The following is an 18,238-nucleotide window of genomic DNA, read 5'->3' as shown; positions in this document are numbered from 1 at the left end:
TGTGCCATTTTCCTTCACAAAGGCTAGAGTGCAACACTTAATAGGTGGAATAAAACAAAGTTCAAAGTACCGTCTGAACACAATGGTCAGGTCACTAGCTAGTGCACACAATCTCCCTTTTACCAGAAAGCTCCACACAAGTCCTGATTAAGGGGAGACTGAGGAGTAGGTGGCGGTCTGAGACGGAGGTGTTGATAGCTGGTTTTACCAAATTTCACACATGTATACAAATAACATTAGGTAATTTTAAAAGTTTACCATTTTAAATTACACTATTTTTGTACCTCAAAAGTCCCGCTAAGTTTATTTTCATTTGAGCATCAAATATGCACTGAGGTCCATGGTACTTTTTTTTTGTTCAAATAAAATGCAGCAATCAAAATTCACATTGTGCTTGGTTAAAAGGACCTCTAAACTCAACATATTGTGGAAATTAGTGCAGCCACTACATCTAAGGATTGCTGGTAAGCTACAATATATTACATTTTTGTTTTGGAATTGAGATACGCTTTAAAGCTGAACTCTGGGCAAAACAGAAAAACGTACACAATTATGAAGATGATCCAAGTTTTATTCTCTGTGATGTCATCACAGGATACCCTTGCAGACTTCTGCCACAGCTCCAAGAGGGAGGAGTATGCAGGGTGCCCTAAATGTCGTTTTGTACAGCAAACTCCAATCGTTTGCACCACTAAACCAAACACTCACAAATTACCACAATTTCAGCTATTTCCCACCCGAAAACTGTGTGACTGCTGTAGCGGCAGTATAGCTGAAAACAAGTTTTTTTTTCAGCCTTCCCTAGCACTCAGAAAAGTAACTGCAAAGGCCAATAAAAGCAGATCTTGTAATGTCAGATTGCTACTGCTCTTCCCTGAGTGTGCAGCATCTGTAGTTTACTGTATATAAACATAGGAGCCTTTTCACAGTTGCACCGCTCTGCCTTAGGAGTAAAGCACCGCTAGTTTTAGCGGCGCTTTTCGGCCACTAGCGGCCAAAGAAAGGGTTAAATAAATGCGCCCGAAAAGAGCCACTGCCCAAGCGCTTTGCAGACACTTCGGCAGTGCTGCCCATTCATTTCAATGGGCAGGGATGTGGAGGAGTGGTGTATACAACGCCCCTAAACTGCTCCAAAGATGCTGCTGGCAGGACTTTTTCTAACGTTCTGCAAGCACACGGCTCCAGCGTGAAAGCACTCAGGCTTTCACACTGGGGCTGCAGGGGAGGCATTTTTCAGGCGCTATTTTGAAAAAAAAATTTTTTTTTTTGTTTCAAATATTTTTATTGATAAAATCAAACAAAGCAACATTGTACATGTTGTTTCAACATACATGGTACATTAATATTGGTTGAAAGCATTCAAGAAAAAAGAACCATCATTATCCAAAGCAAAGAGCCCAGCATAAGCCTTAATGTGTAGAGATAGATCTCACGTTTTGACTTTCTTTTTTTCTGTCAGTAAATTTTGTAACCAAGTAATTTTTCGCCTTCACTAATGTGCGCTGATGAGGCGGCACTGATGGGCACTGATGAGGTGGCACTTATGGGCATTGATGAGGTGGCACTTATGGGCACTGATGAAGTGGCACTGACATTCCACACTTATAAGCACTGATAGGTGGCACTGGTGGGCACGGATAGGCAGTACATATGGGCACTGATTGCCAGCACTGACTGGTATGGCTAATGGGCACTGATTGGTGGCACTTGTGGGCACTGATTGCTGCCCCTGGTGGGCACTGTATGCTGGCATTGGTGGGAACTGTATTGTGACACTGTATTTCACCATTGTAATCGGGGCACTGATGATCAGTGTGAGGCGAGCAGAGCCGATTACTGGCATCCCCGTATTTACATGTGATCGGCTGTGATTGGACACAGTCGATCACATGGTTAAAGAGCCGCGGACGCGGCTCTTTACACAGATCGGGGTCGCGCCTTGTCCTAGCAACACGGCGCGATCGCCGCGCTGTCATATGACGTCATCCCAGAACAAGAGCAGCACCATCGTCCTATGACGGTGGGCGGGCAGCAAGCAGTTAAAGATTTTACCATTTGCTGACTGGCTCACGCCCATATACGTCGGCAGGATGGCACTCCTGCACAAACTGACGTACCTGTCTGTCAGTCTGCAAAAGCCGGATAGCAGGCGTGCGCCCATGGGTCCCGCAGACTCGATGTCCGCCAGAGGCCTGCGATCGTGGCGAGGAGAGGCAGAACGGGGGAAATCCTATGTAAATAAGGCATTTCCCTGTTCTGCCTAGTGACATGACAGATCTTATCCCTGTCATCGGGAACAGCAATCAGTCTCGTCAGTGGTAGCCCATTACCCTTATAGTAAGAACACTCTGAGGGAACACACTTAACCCCTTGATCGCCCCCTAGTGTTAACCCCCTTCCCTGCCAGTGACATTTATACAGTAATCAGTGTCTATTTTTATCTCTGATCTCTGTATAAATGTCAACGGTCTCAAAATAGTGTTAAAAGTGTCCGATCTGTCCTCTGCAATGTCGCAGTCCCGATAAAAATCACAGATCAACGCCATTACTGCTAAAAAAAAAAAAAAAATTATAATAAAAATGCTATAACTCTATCCCCAATTTTGTAGACGCTATAACTTTTGCGCAAACCAATATACACTTTTTGCAATTTTTTTTAACAAAAATATGTAGAAGAGTACATATCGGCCTAAACTGAGGAAGAAATTCCTTTTTTTTATTTTTTTGGGGGATATTTATTATAACAAAAAGTAAAAAATATTTTTTTTCAAAATGGTCTGTCTTTTTTTGTTTATAGCGCACAAAATAAAAACCGTAGAGGTGATTAAATACCACCAAATATAGCTATTTGTGTGAAAAAAAAAAGGAAATCAATTTTGTTTGGGTACAGGGTTGCACGACCGCGCAACTGTCAGTTAAAGCAACGCAGTGCGGTATCGCAAAAAATGCGATCTTCTGGGGCTGAAGTGGTTAAGGGAGCCCAGTAAAGCAGAGTTGTAAATCATTGGAATTCTAAAGAAAGACAGGCTTTGATTTCTGCCAGATTGCTACTCTGCTGCCTCGAATAGAGGATGAGATTCTTATGATATTACAGCAAGCTACAGATTTCACGCTTCTTCAGGGCAGCGTAGTAGCAATCTGATAGTCTGCTTTGTATTCGGCTCATCCATGGAGCCACAGCAAAACAGACCACAGATCAGTGCATCTTGAATATGACATTATAGTGAGGCAGAGCTGAAGAAAAAAAAAGGTAGGTGGTGGGTGGAGACAGACAGGTAGAACCTGTCCAAACCTACCAGAAGTACAAAAAAAAAACTAAAACTACACTGGGGCATTATACAGTGCCTTGAAAAAGTATTCATACCCCTTGACATTTTCCACATTGTGTCATGTTACAACCAAAAACGTAAATGTATTTTATTGGGATTTTTTGTGATAGACCAACACAAAGTGGCACATAATTGTGAAGTGGAAGGAAAATGGTTTTCAAAATTTTTTACAAATAAATATCTGAATGGTGTGGTGTGCATTTGTATTCAGCCCTCGAGTCAATACTTTTTACAACCACTTTTTGCTGAATTACTTCTGGAAGTCTTTTTGGGTAGGTCTCTATCAGCTCTGCCCATTCTTCTTTGCAAAATAGTTGTCAGACTGAAAGGAGAGCATCTGTGAACAGCAATTTTCAAGTCTTGCCACAGATTCTCAACTGGATTTAGGTCTGGACTTTGACTGGGCCATTGTAACACATGAACATGCTTTGATCTAAACTATTCCATTGCAGCTCTAGCTGTATGTTTAGTTGTCATGCTGGAAGGTGAACCTCTGCCCCAGTCACAAGTCTTTTGCAGACACTAACAGGTTTTCTTCTAAGATTGCCCTGTATTTGGCTCCAGCCATCTTCCCATCAACTCTGATCAGCTTCCCTGTCCCTGCTGAAGAAAAGAATCCCCACATGATGCTGCCACCACCATGTTTCATGGTGGGGATGGTGTGTTCAGGGTGATGTGCAGTGTTAGTTTTTACGCCACACATAGCGTTTTGCTTTTAGGCCAAAAGGTTCCATTTTGGTCTCATCTGCCACTCATCCATAAAGACCAAATTTGTGGATGGCACGACTAATAGTTGTCCTGTGGACAGCTTCTCCCACCTGAGCTGTGGATCTCTGCAGCTCCTCAGAAGTTACAATGGAAATCTTGTCTGCTTCTCTGACTTATGCTCTCCTTGCCCGGCTTGTCAGTTTAGGTGGACAGACATGTCTTGGCAGGTTTGCAGTTGTGCCATACTCTTTCCATTTTCAGATGATGGATTGAACAGCGCTCTGAGATATTCAAAGTTTGGGATATGTTTTTAACCTAACCCTGCTTTAAACTGAGATTAAATTACACAGGTGGACTCTATTTACTAATTAGGTGACTTCTGAAAGCAGTTGGTTCCACTAGATTATAGTTAGGGATATGAGAGTAAAGGGGGCTGAATACAAATAAACGCCACACTTTTCAGATATTTGTAAATACATTTTAAAAACATTTATCACTTTCCTTCAACTTCACAATTATGTGCAACTTTGTGTTAGTCTATCACATAAAATCCCAATGAAATACATTTACGTTTTTGATTGTAACATGACAAAATGTGGAAAATTTCAAGGGGTATGAATACTTTTTCAAGGCACTGTATATTCTTGTTCCTGGCGACCATCCTGCACCCACAGCAGACACAGGTGCCCAGTCCCCTGGAGAGGAAATGCTGGGGAGAAAGCCTCTGAAGGATGACTTCAATGGAGGACAAACTCCACAAAAGCAAAATAACATCTTTTTATCACAGGATTAAAAAGGTAAAAAATTACCTACATTCAATTTGAGAACTATTTTTGCCCTGAGATGAGTTTTAAAGCAGAAAATAGAAGAAAACAGCTAAACGGCCACACTCCAAATAACACCTTTTTATTCGTGGCAAAACAGTTTAGAAGATCCAAAATCTCTTACATCATGGTGATGAAAGGTACAGACAGGCTAATGCGTTTCATATCAATATAGAGCAAACTCAAATTGCCTGAGGGCCACATGACAAGTTTTCATAACCCATGGGGGCCGCATGCAAACTTTCAAACTTCAAAAACAAACTATATACAGTTGTAGTTACTGCTTGCTACCAGTCACTGCTTACTGCCAGATGCTTGGCAGTGTTTGCTCTGTGTTAGATGAGCCAAGTTTGCTTTAAGTGAGTAAGCAGTTGAGACCCTAACAGCAGACGCATTATTAAACCCAGCACTGATGTCAGCAAAACACATTATTAAACCCAGCATTGCCCCCCACACTGCACAAATACCCCCCACCCTGCACAAATAACCCCCCCCCCAAATTTCTACCCCAGTCACCCCACTAAGGACTTGCCTCAGTGTGATGGCTCACTCACCTCTCCTCAAGTTAGCTCCTGGCTTCAACACAGGGCACCCAGAGAAGGACACAATCTCCTGCCCTGAGGTGGCAGCAGGACCCTGGGTGGGCGGGGCGATGGGTGGATCCTTCCTCCACTCGGTTCTCTCTGGGCTGCAGCAGCATGCAGCATAGGGGACACAGAGACGGAGACAAAGCTCTTTGGCGCTTCCCCCACTGCGGTGCAAAACCGTCCAGGATCGGCCCGCCTGCGGGCCATTTGTAACCAGTCCGCGGGCCGGTACTTTGAGACCACTGATATAGATGCTTAATCATAGCTGGTGACCATAAACAGACTGAAAATATTTATAGTGAAATAAAACCAATTAGGGGATAGACAACCCCCAGAAACTACTCCCATATCTAATCAGACTAAAGTGGAAACCAAATGTGTACAGGAAAATGGGCAGTACGAAAAAAACAGAGCCAAAAGGATTAAAACCTCTGAAAGAATGACAAAGCATTAATATATACTTAGTAAAGTCAGAATAGAACTGGTTCACTGTGTTGGCGTGCTGTCCCATAGCAGATAATAATGCTAACTGGGTTCTAAAATAGATACAATATACAGTATAAAAACATGACAAGGCACTGAACAATGCAATAAACATATCTGCACGGCTGAGCGCAAACTTACCACGAACAATAGTAGAGAGACGATCACTGCCAGAGAACTGAAGTTGACTAATGTAAGGCTATTCAGATTGGGGCATTTAGGGTGTCGGCGGTAAAGCGGCACTATAATTAGCGCCGCTTTACCATCGTTTTAGCAGCGCTGTTTGGCCGATAGCGAGGCCGTTTTAACCCCCGCTAGCGGCCGAAAACGGGTTGAAACCGCCGCAGCAGCTGCGCTGTCCCATTGTTTTCAATGGGAAGGGCCACTTTAGGAGCGGTGAATACAGCGCTCCAAAGATGTGGCTTGCAGGACTTTTTGTACCGTCCTGCAAGTGCACCTCTCCAGTGTGAAAGCCCGAGGGCTTTCACACTGGAGACACAGCAGAGGCGCTTTACAGGTGCTATTTTTAGTGCTCTAGTGCCTGTAAAGCGCCTCAGTGTGAAAGCCTAAGGCACGGTTATAAAATATTATGTAATAAAGAGTATACCAGTTGGCCAGTTTTGTAGACTCAAATGTTTATGTAGTAAGGAGTCTGACTTCAGGAGAGAAGCTACTCATGACATTCAGATTCAAGGACAGGGGGTACTCCAGCTCTGTCATCAATAAGGCCCTGGTTATTGCTGAGAACACCCCAGCTGATGCTTTGTTGAATAGTGGGTCTCTTGGCAATAAACGTCATAGATTGAAAACTTCGCAATTCTCTAATATCCCTGTATTTTCAACTCCTTACAGTATAGCGTTTGAGAGAATTAAAAAAGTTATTAAGAAGTACCTTCCTGTTTTGACCAATGACCCTATATATGCACAGATCTTATTCGATGGGATACAGGTCGTTTCCAGGAGAGCGCCCACTCTAGGCAGGTGTCTGTCACCCAGTTTATATACTAGTGCACGACCACCCGTGCACTGACTCCAGTTTAAAGGCACTTTTACGTGCAGTGTCAATAGTTGCTCATATTGCTCATTTATTAAAACAGGTGATCGCGTCACTTCGTTGTCCACAGGTAAATCTTTTAGGATTGGTTCCTTTATTAACAGTAACACGTGCTATGTGGTTATGTTATTACATGCACCACATGCCAGATTTAGTATGTAGGAAGGACCACCCGATGTCTGGGGGACCCTTCATATGATCATCTGTAGGATATTGAAAAAAAAAAAAAAAACAATGACACTACTAACGTAGCCAGACATTGGGTCCAACACCACAATAAGGATACATCTAGCCTAGTGATTCAGGGTAAGGAGAACAAGGTGACAAGTTTGGTATCTTGTGCAGTAAGGAAGTTTACTGGATATTTACTTTACATACAAGAATACCAGTACGGTTAAATTATTATTGAGACGTTTCCTACTTTAATGAATAGCAACACTGAAGTAGACCCAGTCATATATTGGTATTCACACTCCTGTATACATATACCTTTACATGTGCTATTTTGTCATTCTTATGTGCATGTACAGTTGTGTTTTTCATGTTCTCTACTATCTTTGCACCTTATATGAGTGTATTTAGGGCGGTAATGCCGGCCATACACGGTTCGAATTACGAAAGAATTTTCTTTCGAAAATCGTATCAAAGAATTTTCGTACAAATTTCGCACCATTAGTGGGCTGCAACAATGGCCGATTTTCGTGCGGCAATCAAATTTGAGGAATCGAACATGTTGGAAATTTTTTGAAAAACAAACGATTTTCTAATCAATGATGGGAGAATCGTGTGAGAAATTTAATAAGAAAAGAAAATTTACGGAGAGAAAAGAAGATTCCTGCCCACGAAAATTCTTTTCTGTAGCAACATGAGGTTAAATTGAAGGCTTGGTCGGACGAATTTCGAAAATCAATGGTGGCACCATTGGATCACCAAAAAAAAAAAAAAAAAAAAAAAAAACTGATTTTCAAAAGAAAATTAGTTTGAAATTCGACCATGTATGGCCTGCTTAAGTCTATGTACTTTTTGTCATATGGTAGATATTCTAACACGTCTCCTTATAGCTTTTAACCTTGCATTTACATTTTTTTTTTTTAAATGAGACTTTTAATCGCACTGCTATGGACACTGCCTTTGACATGCATTGGACGACTGTTGCTTTATACTGCTGTGGTTCACGCATGTCATATTTTAGCTGGTTGGAGTATCCATATGCATTTGACGGGAGTGTCCATATATGTTAGTCGTATGCAAAAGTTTAGGAACCCCTGACAATTTCCATGATTGTCATTTATAAATATTTGGGTGTTTGGATCAGCAATTTCATTTTGATCTATCAAATAACTGAAGGACACAGTAATATTTCAGTAGTGAAATGAGGTTTATTGGATTAACAGAAAATGCGCAATATGCATCAAAACGAAATTAGACAGGTGCATAAATTTGGGCACCCTTGTCATTTTGTTGATTTGAATACCTGTAACTACTTAGCACTGATTAATTGGAACACACAATTGGTTTGGTGAGCTCATTAAGCCTTGAACTTCATAGACAGGTGCATCCAATCATGAGAAAAAGGTATTTAAGGTGGCCAATTGCAAGTTGTTGTTCTCTTTGACTCTCCTCCGAAGAGTGGCAACATGGGGGCCTCAAAACAACTCTCAAATGACCCGAAAACAAAAGATTGTTCTACATTATGGTTTAGAGGAAGGCTACAAAAAGTTATTGCAGCGATATAAGCTGTCAGTGTCCACTGTGAGGAACATAGTGAGGAAATGGAAGACCACAGGCACAGTTCTTATTAAGGCCAGAAGTGTCAGGCCACATAAAATATTGCAGAGGCAAAGGCGAAGGATAGTGAGAACAGTCAAAAACAGCCCACGGACCACCTCCAAAGACCTACAACATCAACTTGCTGCAGATGGTGTCACTGTGCATCATTCAATAATTCAGCACACTTTGCACAGGGAGAAGCTGTATGGGGGAGTGATGCAAAATTGCCTTTTCTGCACACACGCCACAAACGGAGTCGCTTGAGGTATGCAAACGCACATTTGGACAAGCCAGCTTTATTTTGGAATAAGGTGCTGTGGACTGATGAAACAAAGATTGAGTTATTTGGTCATAACAAGGGGCGTTATGCATGGCGGCAAAAGAACACATCATTCCAAGAAAAACACTTGCTTCCCACAGTAAAATTTGGCAGAGGTTCCTTCATGCTGTGGGGCTGTGTGGCCAGTGCCAGTACTGGGAATCTGGTTAAAGTTGAGGGTTGCATGGATTCCACTCAATATCAGCAGATTCTTGAGAATAATGTTGAGGAATCAATCAAAGTTTAAGTTATGCCAGGGCTGGATATTTCAACAAGACAACGACCCAAAACACTGCTCAAAATCTACTCAGGCATTTAAGCAGAGGAACAAGTACAGTGTTCTGGAATGGCCATCCCAGTCCCCAGACCTAAATATCATTGAACATCTGCAGGTGATTTGAAGCCGGCTGTCCATGCTCGGCAACCATCAAACCTAACTGAACTGGAGATGTTTTGTAAGGAGGAATGGTCCAAAATACATTCATCCAGAATCCAGACACTCATTACAGGCTATAGGAAGCATCTAGAGGCTGTCATTTCTGCTAAAGGAAGCTCTACTAAATATCGATGTGATTTTTCTGTTGGGATGCCCAAATTTATACACCTGTCTAATTTTGTTTTGATCCATATTGCGCATTTTCTGTTAATCCAATAAACCTCATTTCACTACTGAAATATTACTGTGTCCTTCAGTTATTTGATAGATCAAAATGAAATTGCTGATCTAAACACCCAAATATTTATAAATGACAATCATGGAAATTGTCAGGGGTTCTTATACTTTTGCATTATATTTGCAATTATATATAAATAATTGTATTGGACAACGGTGTTGCTTTATACTGCTTTGGTTCGTGCATGTCATGTCCTGGCTGGATGGGGTAGAATGCCCATATGTGTTTTATGGACACTCAATGTATGCCTTATGTATACGATATGCGGTTTACTTGCTGTTCAAAGTGGTTCATTTGTGAGTTTTATTTCAAGAAGCTTGTATACGTTGACACACGTATCTGTATGGTTTCCTTAGCGCCATCTGTGTAGCCCTTTGCTTTATTGACTTCTGCCTGAAATCATCTCTTCTACGTTCCTATGTTTCTGCCTTCTTGTCTTTGCCTTTGTTTGTCATTAGCTCTTTTCCTTCTATTTCATAAACTGTTTCTGTTTATAAGGTCTTTTCCTTTTTCTTTACCACATACATAGTAGATTCGAGTCCGATCGCTTGGTCTCAGCATATTGCTTTTTGCTTATATTTCATTTATATTTTTTTCACTTATGTCCGACGCAGTAATATGCCTGGGATAGAACATTGATTACTACTTAATAGTTTATAACCATGCCTTACATTAGTCAACTTCGGTTCTCTGGCAGTAATCGTCTCTCTCTACTACTGTTCCTGGTATGTTTGATTGCGCTCAGCCGTGCAGATATATTTAATGCATTGTTCAGTGCCTTGTCATGTTTTTATACTGTATATTGTATCTATAATAGAACTCTGTTAGCAATATTATATGCTATGGGACAGCACGCCAACACAGTGAACCAGTTCTATTCTGACTTTACTAAGTATATATTAATGCTGTGTCATTCTTTCAGAAGTTTTAATCCTTTTGGTGGCTCTGTTTTTTCGTGCTACCCGTTTTCCTGTGCACATTTGGTTTCCACTTTAGTCTGACTAGATATGGGAGGAGTTTCTGGGGGTTGTCTATCCCCTAATTGGTTTTATTTCACTATAAATATTTTCAGTCTGTTTATGGTCACCAACTATGATTAACCGCTTGCCAACCAGCTGCCGTCATTTTACTGAGGCGGGTCGGCACGATGCAGCAAACCATCGCAGCTATACGTAGGCTCGCAGGACCGGGATAGCAGACACACGCCCACTGCACTGCAGGGGTGCCGATGCTTGTGGCCGACAATCGCGATGACCGACCGACCGACCGATCCCGAGCATGAGGGAGAGGACACGGAGGTGTGTGTGTAAACACGCAAATCCCTGTTCTGTTACGAGTGACAGATTTTGTGTTCTATTAGCTAGGAACCACGATCCATCACTTCCTCTAGTCAGTCCCCTCCCCCTTCAGTTAGAATCACCTCCCAGGGAACATAGTTAACCCCTTCACTGCCAGTGACATTTTTACAGTAATCAAGCATTTTTGTAGCACTGATTGCTGTATTAATGTCAATGGTCCTAAAAATGTGTCAAAATTGTCCGATGTGTCTGCCATAATGTCGCAGTCACGATAAAAATCACAGATCACCACCATTCCTAGTAAAAAAAAAAAAAAAATAATAAAAATGCTATAAATCTATCACCTATTCTGTAGACGCTATAACTTTTGCGCAAACCAATTAATATACGCTTATAGCGATTTTTTTTTACCAAAAATATGTAAAATACATATCGGCCTAAACTGAGAAAAAAAAATTAGCTTTTTTTTTTTAAAAAAAAAAAAAAAAAAAAACCTAACAAAATGGGGATATTATAGCAAAAAGTACAAAATATGTTTTTTCAAAATTGTCTCTTTTTTTTTTTTGTTTATAGCGCAAAAATAAAAAACCACAGAGGCGATCAAATACCACCAAAAAGAAAGCTCCATTTGTGGGAAAAAGGACATCAATTTTGTTTGGGTGCAGCGTCGCAGGACAGCGCAATTGTCAGTTAAAGCGACGCAGTGCCGAATCGCAAAAAATGGCCCGGTCATTCAGCAGCTAAATCTTACAGGGCTGAAGTGGTTAAGAACCTATATTGATGTGAAACATGTTAGCCTGTCTGTACCTTTCATCACCATGATGTAAGAGACTTTGGATCTTCTACACTGTATTGCCACGAATAAAAAGGTGTTATTCGGAGTGTGGACGTTCAGCTGTTTTCTTCTATTTTCTACACAACTGTAGAGCCTGCACCTGAAGTTGTGAGTGGGGAGGGCGGCTATTAGAGAAACCAACACGCTTGGAGCAGCATCGCTACCTCATGAGTTTTAAAGCAGTATTAAGCCCAAAAGCAAACATATTGCAGTTTACCGATTCTTAGTCTGTGGTTTTTCACAAGCTCCAGCAGAATGTATCAGTTTACAGGGATGAGAAAAACCATTTAATATTTTATATTAAATACTGACAGGGCTGATTAAAATGATCATCTTTTGTGTAAAACCTTTATCCCAAAATTAAACAGTTTGTTCTAACAGATTATAAAATATGAGCTGGAGATTGGTTTCAATTTGTTAGTGCATCTAAATCTGAAAAGAAAAAAATCTGAAAAGAAAACTGAAGCAGCCACCACACCTGATTGTTAAAGCTGCAATATATTACATTTTTGGTTTTGGTTTAATACTGCTGTAGCCTCCCTGGCGGTATTCCCGAGTCTGGCTCGGGGTAAGATTTCAGTACCAAAGGTGGTAACCCCGAGCCAGATCGCATCGCAGGGTCCATGTAGAGGTTACTTACCTTGTCCCCTGCATCCTGCGATGTCTCCCCGCTGTGATCTGCGAGCTGCCGTGTCTCGCTCGATTCACAGTGCCGAGCTCCGTTCCCTGCGAGCGTTGCGACGCACGGAGACGGAGTTCGGTGCCAAATTCAAAAAGTAAAAAACACAGTATAGATACAGTATACTGTAATCTTAGTTTACAGTATGTATCAAATAATTACACATCCCCTTTATCCCTAGTGGTCTGCCCAGTGTCCTGCATGCAGTTTTATATTATAAATACTGTTCTTTCTGCCTGGAAACTGGAGATTGTCCATAGCAACCAAAAAATGTCCATTTACGTCAAAAGTGGTTTTAAACCAGCTAGAAAGCAGCGATAATAAATTAGAATCACTTGCAGAATTGAGCGATAGTGATTTGTGGGGAAATTCGTCAACTAAAAGCAATGACAGCGACAATTCTGCAACTGAGCAAATTTCAGTGTTTTTGATTTGATTACATTATTGAATTATTATATTATTATTTGTTATAATTATAGTTATTTATTATATTATAATTTATGATTTTGTGTTTCAAACTTATCATACCCGGGATGTCTACTAGACTCTTATTTGGACAGATTTAAGTGAATTATTTCTAAGAATTACAGGCCTACAATATAAAACGCCAAATTTCCATGCAAAATAATGGTACCGCTTTCAGCACCTAAAATCCGAAATAATCATACCGTCAGGGAGGTTAACATACAGCCTAATAAATCAAATCTCTGTCAAAGTCCTCATAGCTTTCATCACCCCAGCTACTCAGTCCTTCTGAAGTGTTCTGCATTGCTATTGGTCCCTTTACACCTGCTCTTTGCACATGGTATTCAATGTAGCCCTGCCTGCAACTATATTTAGATTCAAAGATGTCAGGATCATTTTATCAATGATCAAAAACAAACATTTGTCTCAGGACCAGATCAGATGCCCACTTGAACCTATAAAAAAAAATTCATACCAGCCCCTTTAAAGAGCCCAATTTTTAAAGTGGAACAAAGGTTTTTTGCTAGTCTTGGACAGAGTGAGGAATGGTCAGAGCCTCTGTTAGATTTTATTGAGCAGCTGCCCTAATAAGCAATCCAATTACCTAATTATCTTTTAACGTCAATGTCCTTGGTATCAGGGACGTGCAGTCAAGTGAGTCAGAGCCTTACCTGCCATGAACATAAAAAAAAACAAAAAAAAAAAAAAAAACACACGCGCGCCGAGGGTCGTAACTCGGCGACCTGAGATCACAGAGACCCCAAATTTGGGGGATAGATAGCATAAGTCCTACTCCATGAGGGATCCTATGACCTATGGTTCCGGAGATATGGGGGTCCTTGCGCAGTCTGTCAGAAGCTACATACAGGGCAGCCAGTTTAAATACAAGCTGGCACACTCTGTTTTCAGCAGACTGAGAGGATGAGCTCACAGTGCCTCTCCTCACTTCTTGACAGAAGCACTGACATCAATGGACAGCTTGGAGTCTTGGACCAACGGTAAAGTACCATTAGCCCCAGCTGTCCAATAAAACTGCCGTGGAGGTATGCCTCTCACTGCAGTGTCATAGAAGGGGCATGTATCTAAAAGACAAATGCTCCCTTCCAGCCCAGCCCTCCTAACTACAAGGAAATACATGGGTTTATGGGTATGTTTTTCTCACACAGGTAAAAGGGAGAATGAGAATCTGATGCGGTTGAAAAGGTACTGTTTTAATCAAGCTAAATCTGCCCTCAAATTTTCCACTCGCCTACTCGTATTTTGCAAAGTGGAACATGAGGGCTGGCGAATGTGGGGCTGCCCGGGAGCGAGGCGTGGGGGGGGGGGTTGGGGGGTGTGAGCACCGCCGGCATGCAGGGTTGAAAGGGAGCCGTTCTTCCAGCTCTCTCTTCCGCGGGAAGAGAGAGGAGAGCAGGCGTCATTATCAGAGAGTGGAGACATCGCTGTAACAGCTTACATTTCAATTGCCGGTGTTCCCCGCACTCACCGTCACATTGATGGACAGATCACACGTCCAATCCCGGGACGTGCAACATATATAAGTCTCGGCCAGGAGGTGGGGCTGTATGTAACGGCGAGAACACACTGCAATTGAAATGTAAGTATATATATAGATATGAATAAGAGAGAGAGAGAGAGAGAGAGAGAGAGAGAGAGAGAGAGAGAGAGAGAGAGAGAACGAGAACACACTGCAATTGAAATGTAAGTATATATATAGATATGAATAAGAGAGAGAGAGAGAGAGAGAGAGAGAGAGAGAGAGAGAGAGAGAGAGAGAGAGAGAGAGAGAGAGAGAGAGAACGAGAACACACTGCAATTGAAATGTAAGTATATATATATAGATATGAATAAGAGAGAGAGAGAGAGAGAGAGAGAGAGAGAGAGAGAGAGAGAGAGAGAGAGAGAGAGAGAGAGAGAGAGAGAGAGAGAGAGAGAGAGAGAGAGAGAGAGAGAGAGAGAGAGAGAGAGAGAGAGAGAGAGAGAGAGAGAGAGAGAGAGAGAACACACTGCAATTGAAATGTAAGTATATATATAGATATGAATGAGAGAGAGAGAGAGAGAGAGAGAGAGAGAGAGAGAGAGAGAGAGAGAGAGAGAGAGAGAGAGAGAGAGAGAGAGAACGAGAACACACTGCAATTGAAATGTAAGTATATATATAGATAGATATGAATAAAAGAGAGAGAGAGAGAGAGAGAGACTCACTAAAGATAATGCTTTTTTTGTATAATGAGATAAGATGTTATGCCAAGTAAATAGATACCCAACATGTCATGCTTTAAAAAACTGTGCACACTCACGCCAAACTTCAGTACTTAAAAATCTCCATAGGCGACGCGTTAAAATTTTTTACAGATTATATGTTTAGAGTTATACAGAGGCTGTCTAGTGCTAGAATTATTGCTCTCGCTCCAACGATCATGATGTATGTAACCTGTTTGTATCTGGCTCTGATACTAGCCAGTGCCTCACCAGCCACTGACCTCACCGCACGTCCCTGCTTGGTATGAATATCTAGAGTGAAGCAAGATCTCCAGACCTGCATACTTTTTCGATGTCAGTAAATCAGAAAGTACTGAAGACAATGGATTAGAATAATATCCAGGAAATTACACACTTTTAGGAGAGGGCATCAATGGCCATTGGGGGCCTTTCACACTGGGGCGGGGGCGTTGGCGGTAAAGCGCCGCTATTGTATGTATTACCCCCTCACTAGCGGCCGAGAAAGGGTTAAAACCACCGCAAAGTGCCTCTGCAGAGGCGCTTTGCCGGCGGTATAAGCCGCGCCGTCCTATTGATTTCAATGGGCAGGAGCGGTGAAGGAGCGGTATACACTCCGCTCCTTCACCAATCCGAAGATGCTGCTAACAGGACTTTTTTTCCCGTCCTGCTAGCGCAGCGCTCCAGTGTGAAAGCCCTCGGGGCTTTCACACTGGAATTAAAGCAGCGGCACTTTCGGGTTGGTTTGCAGGCGCTATTATTAGCGCAACAGCGCCTGCAAACCGCCCCAGTGTGAAAGGACCCTTAGGCATTTCATTTACAGTCATTTTCAGTTTATGAAATCAATTTCTAACCAGCTTATGAGTACTAAAATATCTCAGCTATGTACTCCAATAAATCTGAGGTATATGCTAGATTCCCTACAGGGTGCAATAAGTTTTGCATTGGGCCTACCTACATCTTACAGCATCCATGAAAACAGCCATATTGTGTCTAATCCAATTCCGATTCCTTATACTACCCAGGCACCAAAGGAAGTAGTGGTTAACCCTCTGCTAGACTTGCTTATCAGCTAGATTTCCCATGATGCAGCATCAACCCCTAGACTCGCTTCTTTACTGGCTGCATTAAATTACCAATTCTTTGCACTAAAATATGCACATAGCTCATCAGACATTGACTAAAAATGACTATCTGATAAATAGGACTGTTTAAGAGGTAGAAATTACAAGTCATTAGCATGCTAAGTGAGGGTGGCAGGCTGTATATATCATTATCAGGTGTCAATGGTACAGGGCTGCAGGGGAGGCCTGTCTAGCTTAATTTACCTCTGCATCCTTTTTAGCAAGATGTTCATCCACTTTTGAACTTTCATCACGTCTTGCCTGCAGAAAAAAAAAAGAAAAAAAAGAGAATCAATTTTTATAGATTAAGTATATGGAGATTGATTGTGTTTTGTAAGGAAAGCTAAAGGCCTCAATCCATTTACTGAGGTAAACTTTACCACTACATTTACTAAAGACTTTGGTGTGTTCTCAGCAATCATTACAGCATCTTCATTAGGTTTTAGATCCATACCAGAACCTTTCTTCAAAGCCCACGTTTAAAAGAAGGACGAAACTATAATTTTTGCAATAATCCAGTGAAAATCATAATGCTTGTCAGCCATTTTCCCAATTAGTTTAACATAAATACAGCACTCATAAGTGAATGTAAACGCATACTGTTTGTATGTTTACACACATTATATCAGTACCAGACTGATATTAACAGACAAAGCCAATCAGATGCCAATCTTAGAGACCAATAGATGGACATACCGAGAGAAATATGTAGGCTGCCATTGCTGACATTTGTCTATAAATGCCTGATGCCTGTCTGTCCCTGGCTTCAAGCAGACTTTTTTTCCCCCCATTTCAGATAGAGTGGAGGGAGGGTTATAACCTTTGTGAGCTTTATTTTTGCCACCCATGTCCCATTGGAGAGATTTCCCCTTCCCAATCTGTCCTATAGCTAAAATAAAAAGTGAGAAGAAAAATTCCTCCAAAGTGAGGGACTCCCTGGTGAACACCAGAACTAATGTCCCCCATTGGAAGGTTATATATTCCTGCTCTAGTGCCCACTTTTTTTCCCCTTTAACCTTCAGTGATAACAGTAAATAGGACAATCAGAAAAAAAATCTACTCAATGGGGACACAGACAGCAAAACCTGCCATGTGTTCTAATCCCTTTACACCATATCCAAAACTAAAACAAAAATAAGTTTTGCCTAGTTATATACTTACATTAGCCAAAAAGAGCAAGGCTTTCCGAAAGTCACCCGAGGTCTCCGAACTGATGTCATCTCCAAGGCTTTTGCCATATACTGCAAGACAAAAGAACAATGCATTAATAGGGAACTGCAGACATCTTTTAAACTATAAAGTGTTGGCCACAAATAGAGTTGCAAGTACTATAACCGTTCTGAACATTACTCAGGTGAGAAACATTTGGGAATAGGGGGGATCAACCACAATACAAAATGTGCACTACCACCTCTTATAAGAGATTGCTTACGCTGGCCATACATTATACAATATTCCTATTCATAGTTACATAGTAGGCGAGGTTGAAAAAAGACCAACCTATGTGTGTGATTATATGTCAGTATTACATTGTATATCCCTGTATGTTGCGGTCGTTCAGGTGCTTATCTAATAGTTTCTTGAAACTATCGATGCCCCCCACTGAGACCACCACCTGTGAAAGGGAATTCCACATCCTTTCTGCTCTTACAGTAAAGAACCCTCTACGTAGTTTAAGGTTAAACCTCTTTTCTTCTAATTTTAATGAGTGGCCACGAGTCTTGTTAAACTCCTTTCCACAAAAAAGTTTTATCCCTATTGTGGGGTCACCAGTACAGCATTTGTAAATTAAAATCATATCCCCTCTCAAGCGTCTCTTCTCTAGAGAGAATAAGTTCAGTGCTCGCAACCTTTCTTCATAACTAATATCCT

General features: G+C 41.5%; 1 protein-coding gene across 1 annotated transcript in view; it reads right to left on the bottom strand.

Moving 5' to 3' along the window:
* Positions 1 to 18,238, bottom strand: part of ANXA3 (annexin A3) — a 101,377-nt gene that overhangs the window by 15,336 nt on the left and 67,803 nt on the right. Inside the window, exons 7-8 of the mRNA XM_073597445.1 lie at positions 17,528 to 17,607; positions 16,571 to 16,627 (exon numbers count right to left, since the gene is read on the bottom strand). Coding sequence (XP_073453546.1) covers positions 16,571 to 16,627; positions 17,528 to 17,607 — 137 coding nt within the window. The remainder of the gene's footprint in view (positions 1 to 16,570; positions 16,628 to 17,527; positions 17,608 to 18,238) is intronic.

The sequence above is a fragment of the Aquarana catesbeiana genome, linkage group LG01, assembly GCF_042186555.1.
Source record: "Aquarana catesbeiana isolate 2022-GZ linkage group LG01, ASM4218655v1, whole genome shotgun sequence".
In the NCBI taxonomy this organism is placed as follows: domain Eukaryota; kingdom Metazoa; phylum Chordata; class Amphibia; order Anura; family Ranidae; genus Aquarana; species Aquarana catesbeiana.
The sequence above is the reverse complement of the archived record's forward strand: the minus strand, read 5'-3'. Positions and strand labels throughout refer to the sequence as shown.